The 12,506-nt window shown below is 33.3% G+C and overlaps 1 protein-coding gene across 1 annotated transcript; it reads left to right on the top strand.

The window, feature by feature from the left end:
- Positions 1–2,375: 2,375 nt before the first annotated feature.
- On the top strand, positions 2,376–5,526 carry LOC139839413 (cytochrome P450 81D1-like). The gene is made up of 3 exons (XM_071829474.1): positions 2,376–3,031; positions 3,520–3,865; positions 4,676–5,526. Exons 1-3 carry the CDS (start codon positions 2,475–2,477, stop codon positions 5,297–5,299), a joined length of 1,527 nt encoding a protein of 508 aa, XP_071685575.1. The 5' UTR covers positions 2,376–2,474; the 3' UTR covers positions 5,300–5,526.
- The last annotated feature ends 6,980 nt before the right edge of the window (positions 5,527–12,506 follow it).

The raw sequence follows: 12,506 nt of genomic DNA, 5'->3' as shown, positions 1-12,506 counted from the left end.
AACAGACAATGATTGCAAGGATCTAGTGCAGCGTCCTTGTCTACATTGATAAGCTCCTTCTTTATTAGGGTAGACAACCCTTTCTCACTCATGTGACCGAGTCTCTGGTGCCATAAATTTTGTGAAGCCTCCTTTTCTGCAACATTAATACTGTCTGTGCAGATCTTTACATGAGTCTTGTACAGTGTGCCACAAATGTGTCCTCGAGCGACTATCATAGCGCCTCTTAACAATTTCCATGTGCCTCTACTGAAATGACTATCATAGCCCTGTTTATCGAGAGCTACTCCGGAAAGTAGATTCAGCCGAAGATCTGGCACATGGCGGACATCCTTCAGAGTGATTGTGCTCCCGGAACTTGTCTTTATCTTAACATCACCAATTCCGACAATCTCAGCGGAACTGGAATTTCCCATCTTCACAGCTCCAAAGTCTCCAGCTTTGTATGTTGTGAAGTATTCCTTGTATGGAGTCACGTGGTAGGAAGCTGCAGTATCTACCACCCATTCTGTGTCTTCTCGTGAGACGTGAAGGCATGTCTCATCATGGGTTGAACAATAAGCTACATCACCAGGGATAGTCACTAATGTTTCTCCACCCTTATTCTTCGGCTGTGAACTACTTTGACCTTGTTCCTCTTTCAATCTATAGCAGTTCTTCTTCATATGTCCCTCTAATCCACAATGATGGCATTTATATGTTGGTTTTCTGCCATCAGCTGACCTGCCCCTGCTCTTGCTTCTGCCTCTACATTTATTTTTGCTACTCATTCGCTGTCTCCCCCGATTCTCTGTGACAAAGGCATGGGTCTGATCTGTGCCCATGTCCTTTCTCCTTGCCTCTTCACTGAATAGGGCATCCTTGACCATTGACATGGTAAGTTTGCCATTCGGGGCTGAGTTGCTGAGTGTTACTACCAGCGTTTCCCAACTATCGGGAAGGGAACTAGGTAGCAGTAGCGCCTGAACTTCATCGCCAAGCGGCATCTCTACAGACGATAACTGGTTGACCAAGCTCTGGAACTCACTGGTATGCTCGGCAACTGAAGTTCCACTTTTGAGCTTCATGTTGACTAAACGCCTCATCAGCAGGGCTTTATTCCGAGCAGTCTTGGCCTGGTACATGTCCTCCAACTTTTTCCAGAGGATATATGCGTCTGTCTCTTGTGCAACATGGTGGAAGACACTATGATCAATCCATTGACGGATCTGACCAATAGTTTTTCGGTTTGATTTCTTCCACTCTTTCTCTTTGGCAGAATCAGGGTTTATACCCTTCAATTCAATAGGATCGAACAAATCCTTACAGCTGAGGAGATCTTCCATTCGAGGTTTCCACAGCGTGTAGTTTGTGGCTGTGAGCATAATCATAGCTCCGAAAGATGATGTTGACTCTTCTGTGGACATTATCATCTTACAAATAATTTTTTAACACAAACGGGGTTGAATTGTAGAAAACAGAGATCACCGTTACGTCCGGAACGGTTGAAAATGGTGGAATAGACACTTCGCGGCTTAAATTCCACTTACGGGGCAAAATTATAATTTTTATAAACTTCAGGGACCAAGAATGAAATTCTGAAAATTTCAGGGACCAAATTGTAAAATTTCAGAATTGCTACAGTACCGCTACAATACGCTACAGTACTGCTACAGTGACTTTGCTACAGTGCCGCCAGCTGCTACAGTGAATTGCTACAGTGATCGTCTTCTCCGGCGAAAATTCCGGCACCGGTCGTCTTCTCCGGCGAGATTCCGGCGAGTTGGCCAAACTTTGACCGCGTTTGCTGGGCTGGTAATAACCCCGTTTAAGTCACCGTTTTTTGCGTTGGACTCGGTTCGACGAGACGAATCCAATGGTACACTCAAAATTGGATTTTAAGAAAACTTCAGAAAACCCAAAACTTAACCAACGTCTCTAACCAAGCTCTTGATACCACTTGTTAGGAAGAGGGGATCGCCTGGACGTTGGAAGATACAAATTTGAGGGAAAAACAACTCTATTACTCACAAGAATAGATTTACAGAGTATTACAAAACTCTTACAAAAAAACTCTCAAACTCACACACACTCTCTAGGTTGTGATTACACTTCTCTGAGTGATTTAGGATGATTTACAATTGAGGTTTGCACCTCTATTTATAGTAAAAATTCTATGGCGGTGGAAGGGTGTGAACGGAGATGGTGGGCGGCCGTCATCGTGTTCATCTTTGCTTCTTCTACATGGTGTTCAAAGAAGGCTACTTTGAACATCTAGAAGGTGAGCTTCTAGATTGTAGGCTGGAAACTTTCATTACAAGCCTTTACCATCACGTTTAACACATCACGACTATAGCACACCAAACCCCATTACACCTTAGCACTCCATCAGTCTTATAGGTAAACTTTATCACCTTTTCTGGTTATAAATGCTCATGAGGAACCCATAATTTAGTAAGTTGGAAATCCTAGCAGATAGCTTTACATCCAAATATATGGAAACCCTTCACTTCTACATCTTGCTTCTAGGCTTAGCCTGGTCCATATTTAACAAATATTTTGTTCCCAAATTAAGAAATCTGCCCCCAACTCCATTATCGGCTTCAGCCGTTATACTCTTACGCTTATTCAAACAGCCCCTCTGCCGAACCCTTTCCCAAATATCTAATCAACATGGACCGATTCTACTCTTACGCTTTGGTTTCAGGCGTGTCCTTCTTGTATCTTCCTCATCGGCCGCCGAAGAACTTTTCTCTACTAATGATGCGGTGTTTGCCAACAGACCCAAGTTGCTGCCTGGCAAGCAATTTGGTTGCAACTACACTACGCTCGCTTGGGCACCTCATGGTCATGTGTGGCGTCACCTTCGTAGTGTCTCGTGTCTTGAAATCCTTCCGTTTCATAGAGTACCTAACCAGCAGGAGTCTTTTAATGAAGAAATAAAGGTAATGTTAGGCAGACTTTTGAATACACAGGAGAAAACAGTAGAGCTAAGACTCATGTTTCTTGACCTTGTGTTTCATGTGATGATGAGAATGTTTGCTGGAAAAAGGTATTCTTCATTTACTTGTAACATATTTTTCATGTTAGTTTATAAGTAATTATTATTACATATGTAATAAAAAATATGCCCTGGAAATCAAAGTAAAGTGAGTCTTGATATTAGTTAGTCAGTATTTCATTGTTATCATGCACGAGCCGTGTTTTTGTCACACTCCGAGTGACTATATGACATTGATACCAACTAAAACGACCCTCAAAACGACCCTCAAGAGATGAATAAGCCACGTGCCCGTCACACCCAGAGAGGCTATCGCGCCTCACAACTAAAGAATTCAACTAATCGAATATGTTTTAACTAATAACCATGGTGAAAAATATTAGTTAGTCAGTATTTTAAACTTCTAAACGACTTAAAATTTCATTTGCTATCCGATGTGGGACGGGGTGTTACACTTGATGTCAGTTAGTTAAATGGAAATAATCATCTAGAGGATTTGTGTGTATAGTTACCAATAACGACGTTTTTTTTTTTGACAGATATTGTCGAAATAACATGACAGCAAAGGGGGAGGTGATGGAATCAATTTCATTGCAAGAATATGTGACTCGGTCATTTAGGATGACGACCGAAGAGACTGATGTTGGGTATTTTATGCCTATATTGAAGCTTTTTGGACTGAAAAGTTTGGATCAAAGGTGCAAGAAATTGCAAGAAATTGGAGATTCTCTCATGGACGGCTTAATTGAAGAAATAAAAAGAACGGCACCTGATTTTTCTGATATATCTGGCGACACACAAGAAACAGTGATCGAGTTTTTGTTGGATAAACAGAAAACTGATCCTAAAAATTACTCTGATCAAAAGATTAGAGGACTTGTGCTAGTAAGTTTCAAAGATATTTAAAGCTTTAATTTTTTTAATTATAACACATTATCAAGAAAAGTAATACCACTACTTCCTGATGACAAAGGGAGTTACTTTTCTAAGCTTGTATCTGCTTTTGCTTAGATTGTTACTAGAAAACTGTTTATCTGCTTATTTTAGAATAGATAAATACCTATGACTAGCAATTGGGACCCATACTATTAAAAGCTTTTAGGTCAATTGGGTCTCAAGAAGACTGACAATGTAAACTAAAACTTAAATGAAGGCCCATTAGGCTTCCCTCCGGCCTATTGGGTACTATACAAATTATAAAAAAACAAGTCAAAGTGGGTATCAATTCCAAAAGCTCAATAAATAGGTCTAATGAGTCTTGTGAGTCGAGCATAAAGATCATAACAAGTTTTATCCGTCAAAAGTAATCATAAATGTAAAAATTAAATGTAAAAGTATAAACGTAAAACATAATCATAATCATATATATAAAAATTAAACGTAAAAGTATATGACCCGGTTAGACCTATTTGGCCTATAACCCGTTTGGACCCATTCCCCAACCGGACCCAACCTGACCCATTTGAACGCGTATAAAAGTCCTTCCTGTTTGACCCATGAACCATTTCAACCCAAAACCATTTTGACCCGTTACCCAAACTGACCCAACCTGACCCATTTGCTACGTATATAATTACCTAAAACTAAGCCTGATAGCACCTTCTTACTCGTATTTTGCAAGTAGAAAGTGCTTACAAATGTATTCATTACAAAAAATTAAACATCCTCTAAAAAGGTGTATTTTTTTTTTTTTAGGGCTTAATGTCAGCTGGTACTACTACATCATCAGGCATAATGGAGTGGGCATTTTCTCTATTATTAAGCCATCCAGAAGTGCTAAAGAAAGCACAGGATGAAATTGATAATTACATAGGAAATGACCGTTTCATTGATCAGTCAGACATAGACCATCTTCCGTATCTTCGATGCATTGTGAAGGAGACAATGCGAATGTACCCGGTAGCCCCTTTGCTTGTCCCACATGAGTCATCAAGAGAATGTAGAGTTAGCGGGTATAACGTGCCTAAAGGCACCATGTTAATGGTCAATGTTTGGGCTATTCACAATGATCCTAATGTGTGGACTGAACCCACAAAGTTTAGCCCAGAGCGATTTGAAAAAACGATCAATGAAAGAGACGGATTTAAGCTAATGCCGTTTGGATATGGAAGGAGGAGTTGTCCTGGGAAGCATATGGCGACACGTATGATCCATTTGACTTTGGGTTCACTTATACATTGTTTCGACTGGGAAAGGGTTAGCGAGAAGATGGTTAACGGCATGACTGAAAAAACCGGAATGGCGTTGCTCAAGGCGCAACCACTAGTGGCTAGAGGTCGCCCGCGTCTGAAAATGGAGAAATTACTTTCTCAAATTTGAGCAAGGGTAATAATGTTAAAGCTTTAGCATTATTTATGTGACAAATATGGCCTTTCAGTTTGATGATACTCAGTATTATGTTGAGTCATCAGTATTATTTAGATAATAATTGCTTTGTGGTGATCTATCGCAAGTCATGATGAAAATGAGTATGGTTTCCTAGGTGTCCCACCTATCCCAATCATGTTGTAAATTTATCCACCTTAATCTTTCAATATTTCAATCAAGCCGAGATCAAGTTGTAGATTCATGTGTGAATAGGCACTAAAATGTAAGCCATAAGATATCAAAGTGAACCTAGGTGTTACTGATTCACTAAAATGATCATATTTTAGATATACATGGTGAACGGGTCAGGGTCAATTTAGATAACATGTTAAAATGGTTTTTGGTTGAAATAAGTTATGGGTTAAACAGGTAAAAACTTCAAACGGGTCAAGTTGGGTCAGTTTAGGTAATAGGTCGATACATGTAATTGGTCAAATAGGTCCAAACAGGTCATACACTTTTACCTTTGATTTTTTACATTTATTATATTGTTGGGTCATAATCAAGAGGGAAGTACTTTTTTTAGGGGAAGTGAGAAGTAAAATTAATTTTTTATTTTTTCGTTTTTTTCGAAATTTTTTTTACAACATTAAGAGCACACGAAAGTGTGAACATTTAAAAAGACACTTTACTAAACCCTAAACCCTAAACTCTAAACCGTTCGTGTTAAAAGTTCAATGTAAACCCTAATTTCTAAACCGTAAACCCTATTTTCTAAACCCACAACCCTAATTTTTAAACCCTAACAGCTAAACCCTAATTATTAACCTCTAAAAAACAAACTCGGAAGCAAAACATCCATTTTAATGAATGTTATCATTTATTTATTTGGGCGTTTTCCTGCCAAAATAATAACATTCATCACAAAGTGTCTTTTTTAAATCTTCAGATTTTCATGTGATTTTGATCTCTGAATAAAATAAAATAAAAAATGAAAAAAAATTACTTCCCCTCATTTTCTCAAGAAAGTGTTTCACTCTTAATTAAATCACTTATATAATTTTAGTTATTATTATTTATTTATTATTATTATTATTATTTTTTGGTAAACGAGGAAAACCCTCCTATGAACGTGCACATTGGCTCCCCAGAAGGTAAAACCTCGGGTAATAAAGCTCCCTGAGCGCGAGACCTGGTACCGGGTGAATTGCACACTATGTGCACTCTCTATTCACACTCCTTTTTTGAACAATTTGGCATAGCCAGGAATTGAACCCGGGTGGTGTGCTTCATTGGGCAACTCGGTGGCCACTCTAGCAAGCCTGCGTGATTTATTATATATATAAGAAAATATTAATATACATAATAATTAATATGATCATTAATGTTTTCATAAATGATTGATTGAAGAAATTTGTTATATGCAACCCATTTTGTGATGGCCCGGGAATTTCCGACTAAATTTAAACTTAATCTTTATATGATTTCGATACGATAAGCAAAGTCTGTTATGTTGAGTCTCAAAAACTTTAGACTGTGTTCATATATTCATTTACCCTTCAACTACTTTCGACGATTCACGAACAATTGTTTGAAAATAAATAAATAAATATATATATATATATATATATATATATATATATATATATATATATATATATATATATATATATATATATAATGAGTCTATATATGATTTCTAATAAATATATATAACATACAAATATTAACTATTCAATAAATGTCATTATATAACATAATATTACAAAAAATATAATATGGTATTATATTAAATTACAAGTTGAATAAATTTATATATTAATATTATTATCATTACTCTTATTATAATTATTATTGCTGTTAATATTTATATTAATAATATTATTACTTTCAATATAGAATATGTAAATAAAAATTTGATATATTTAAGTTGTATTATTATTATTACTACTAATGTTATTATTATCATTAATAATATTAAAACTATTATAACTAGTATTATTATAAATATTATTAATAAGATTATTATTATTATTTTTATTATCATTGTCATTAACTAAAGTATTAAAATTTTCATTTTCATATTATTATTTATCATTTATTATACTAGTCTAATAACAATAATACTATTATTATTAGTAATATTATTTGTTAATTATCAAAAGTAAGAAAGTAGATATATATGTACACAAATATATTTAACCAATTTATAAAATACAGAAATATATATAAATATATATATAAATATATTTACATTTATAAATACTGAATTATATAAATATACGAGTTTATATATAAGTAAATAAAATTGAATACGTATTTTTCTTCTCAATCGTTTTCCGAACTGTATCATAACTTTATTTTGTCAACTATCCAGTACAATTCGATTCTTTGTGTTTCAATAACAAACAAGAATCAGTGAATTCGATTAGAAATTTTTTATATTATTAGTACTAACAGAATATTTTGTGTCGAGAGAATTGAACTACAAAACAAACGTTAAATTGAATCACATTAGCTGTAATATTATCTTCTAGCCTTAATATAATACTCTGTAAATGTAAATCGATTCAGAATAACAAAAATCAAATTTAATTTTAATATATCTGCACATTATCTCTGTTCTTACTTTATTTTTCAAACTTCTTGAATTCGAAATATATCTCAAAATGTGTAAATGCAGTATCATTAGAAATCATTCGTTTGAACTGTCTGCAAAATTTCATAACTCAATTTTTCCTATCGATGTTCAATTTTAGAGTCAAAGTTTATGAACACAAAGTCAAACAATTTGTTTTCTGTAAAATTCGAACCTGTTTTAATGATTCTAGTTAAATTGATGTTTGTGAAAGTTTCTAGGAGTAATTTACAACCTATTTCGTGTTGATATCTTTTTCTAAAACAATCTAAAAATTGAAATTGATGTTTGGGTTTGTAAGTGTTCATCCGCGATATTTTTTTCTATTACTGCTATTTTTTTTTTCTTCTGTTATGATAATATAAAAGAATCACAATTATATCTCTCTTTATTTACAAGTCTTAATTGATTTATTAATTTTGTTATTTTGGTTTTTGGAAAATTCTTTGATCGAAATGTTGTAAGGAAGAAGAAGAACTATTTAATACGGGTCATATAAAATTAAATTCAGTTTTAATTCAGAAAAATAGATGGGATCGGATGGTTAGAGGGTTGTCTTAGTAAACGAGAGGTCTCGAGTTCAAGCCCGGCTGGTGGTGTCCTTTTCCTTTTTCAGCCTATTTTGAGAGGTAGTGATCTTATTATTTGTATTATTATTTCATTATGATTATTATTTCATTATTATAGTATTAAGTATTATAACAATTATTATTACTAATATTGTTATTAAGATTATTAATGTATTTATTATCATAACTTTTGTCATTTAAGTATTAACTATCATTATTATTATTATAAATAATGTATAAATAAATATATTGATATTTTTACTACTATTATTATTATTATCATATTTATTTTTAACGACTAGTATATGTATTATCATTATCGTTATGTGAACATAAATACCAAGATTAATATCACTATCATTTTTGCTATTAGTTAATATCATATGTATTATTAATGTTATTATTAGTATTACTAATGTTGGTATAGGTATTATCATGATTAGGATTATTATCATTGTTATTATGAAAATAATACAAACTATTACTATTAGTAACACTTTAGACTTATTATTATTATTGTTATTATTAACAAAAGTATTATTATTATTAAGATTACCATTAGTAATAAGACTGTTATAATTATTATTATTATCAAGTGTCTAAAATTATTAATCTTATTATCATCAATGTCAGTATCATCATTATTATTATTTTATCACTTCAATTATTATCTTTTATTATTAAAATACTGTTTTAACAAACAAATGAAAATATTTTTACATATATATATATATATATATATATATATATATATATATATATATATATATATATGTATATCTATAAATATATCTATTATATATAACATAACAAAAATTAATATTTTAATTTTACAAAATGAATATATGAAATATATATATATATATATATATATATATATATATATATATATATATATATATATATATATATATATATATATATATTATTAATATAAAAGAATATAACTAATAAGGCTATATATTTATGTGTTCGAATACAATTATATGTATTAATGAATATACAAATGATTTAGGTTCGTGAATCCGAGGACAACCCTGCATTGTTCAATATAGTCATATGTATTTTTACTACAAAATACATTAGGTGAGTTTCATCTGCCTTTTTACCCTTTATATTTTTGGGCTGAGAATACATGCAAAATTTTTATATAAATGTTTTACGAAATAGACACAAGTAATCGAAACTACATTATATGGTTGAATGATCGAAGCCGAATATGCCCCTTTTGCTTGGTAACCTAAGAATTAGTAAAGCGATCTACTAATTGACGCGAATCCTAAAGATAGATCTATGGGCCCGACGAACCCCATCCAAAGTACCGAATGCTTTAGTACTTCGATGTTGTTTTATATCATGTCCGAAGGATTTCCCGAAATGATACGGGATATTCTTATATGCATCTTGTTAATGTTGGTTACCAGGTGTTCACCATATGAATGATTTTTTGTCTCTATGCATGGGACGTTTATTTATGAGAACTGGATATGAAATTCTTGTGGTTTATTAAAATGATGGAAATGATTATTTATGTTAAACTAATGAACTCACCAACCTTTTGGTTGACACTTTAAAGCATGTTTATTCTCAGGTACGAAAGAAATTTTCCGCTGTGCATTTGCTCATATTAGAGATATTACTTGGAGTCATTCATGAAATATTTCAAAAGACGTTGCATTCGAGTCATCGAGTTCATCAAGATTATTACTAAGTCAATTATAGTTGGATATATTATGAAATGATATGCATGCCGTAAACTTTCGATGTAATGAAAGTTTGTCTTTTCAAAACGAATGCAATGTTTGTAAAATTGTATCATATAGAGGTCAAGTTCCTCACGATGTAACCAACTATTGTGAATCGTTTATAATCGATATGCACTTCGTCCGGATGGATTAGGATGGGTCCTTTCAGTTGGTATCAGAGCGGTGATCTTAGCGAACCAGGTCTTGTAGTAGTGTGTCTAACTGATAGTTTTTAGATGCATTAGTGAGTCTGGACTTCGACCATGTCTGCATGTCAAAAGTTTTGCTTATCATTTCGTGTCAAAAATCATCTACTTATCATCCTTAGGAAATTGCCTGCTTATTATTCCTAGTCTAGACACATCTTACTGCATTGATTGTATGAATAGTGTATAGACAAATCCATATCTTAGCGTATCTGTTACTGTACACTTTATCTGACACGTTTCCTTAATTTCCTCCATAATCTACGGGATCTTCGGTACTATATTAGATATTCTATATACCTATAATATTATCCAATAACCAAAAATCATTTCATATCGAAAATCCTCTAACCGATCATAAGAGATGGATCCTACACCTAGCTTGGATTCCATTAGCTCCGGAAGCAATTTCGAGATGCGTATTGAAGTAGACTTCGAAGTCAATGAACTCGAAGTGTCTCCACCGTTTAGCTATTTTTCTTTCTGGAGGAGATGAGGGTAGGTCCGAGACTTACTCACTCGATGGAGAAATGAAGAAGGCGAGCCCTACCGCGAATCAAACTTACCTCCTAACATCGAAGAAAACGATGTACTCACCGGCGAACCTATCCGAAACACCATTTTCTCTCTCATTTCCAGAGTGTCTCGTCACGACTACATACTACATCAAATCCTAGATTTCATTTATCCGCTTGTCCGAACCGACAATCACCCCGGTGTGATAGAAGAAGTCAACGAGCTTCGCGCTCGGGTATTGGCTTTGGAGAATATGGTGCAAAGGTTACAAACATCAGCAGCAGCACCAGCAGCATAACCATTACCACCACCAATAACAACCGCATCGCAAACCACAACTTCACAATCTGTCCCACGAGCATCGACGTCTTATGCCCTGTAGATACCAAGGAATACCAACAACCACAAACGATGAAGTATTGATTCATAACTTCATTGGAGAAATGTTCTGCGGCAATTATGTAATCTCTAAAGTCTTAGAGATTATCTATTCTAGCCCTAACCATAAATCAGATGAATGAACCAAAATGATAGGAGGAAGAATAGAAATTTTGACAAGAATGGCGCGTGATTTACAAGCTAGACTTGTTTTACCAACAGCATCAACAGTATCGTTAGCATCATCAGAACATCGTCAGAATCAGCAGCACCTAAACATCACAAACTCCGTCAGTTCAATAATCACCGTGGACATCATTACGAATTGACAACGAGAATATTGTATCAATGAGTTATGAAGAATTAACTCAAGCCCTTCGAAGAATTTATATGTATATCTTACATATATATAAATTTTGAAACCATCATAAATCTTTCCGTACTAATCTATTATGTGTGAATTTTAACTACTTGGTTAATTCATATTACTAATATGCTATGATTACAGCAAACTTAACCATCGTTAACTACAATCTCTGTTTTAAATTCAACGAATTCTATCTCATAATAAATCAAATGTATTATTCAAATATATGTTGATTTTACACTTTCATCATCGATGTACTCGAAACTTTTCAGATGACATCATTCGTACATTGCGAAGTTCACAAGGATTCCACGAACACCAACATCATGCATCAATAAATAATGAAGTATTGATTCATAATTTCAAATACATTGAAGATATACTCCGTAAAAGTTATGTAATTTCTAAAGTTTTAGGGATTATTCAATTCTAGTTTCAACTGTAAATCAAATGAGTCTAATTTAATATTAGCTCATTAAATCTATGTTACATCTGAAGAAAATATACATATATATATTTTCATGAAGACTGTAATAAAATTCTTTTGTACAAACTGTTAATGGTGAAAATATTTTAACGGGTAGGTAATACCCGAGGAATATTTAGATTCCACATTAATAAGTTACATTGTACATTCTTCGAATCTGATTCGACGATCATTTACTATCCTACTTACATCCACAGACATAAGTATTCGTTCACCACAGAATAACCATTTTTATTCAAATTTTATATTTGGATTTTGATCTATCAGAATCCAACAAGTGGCATAATGAAGAAAATATTGGACAAAATAAAAT

Source organism: Rutidosis leptorrhynchoides, chromosome 4 (assembly GCF_046630445.1).
Source record: "Rutidosis leptorrhynchoides isolate AG116_Rl617_1_P2 chromosome 4, CSIRO_AGI_Rlap_v1, whole genome shotgun sequence".
NCBI classification, from domain to species: Eukaryota; Viridiplantae; Streptophyta; class Magnoliopsida; order Asterales; family Asteraceae; genus Rutidosis; species Rutidosis leptorrhynchoides.
This window is presented reverse-complemented; position numbering and strand designations above follow the sequence as displayed.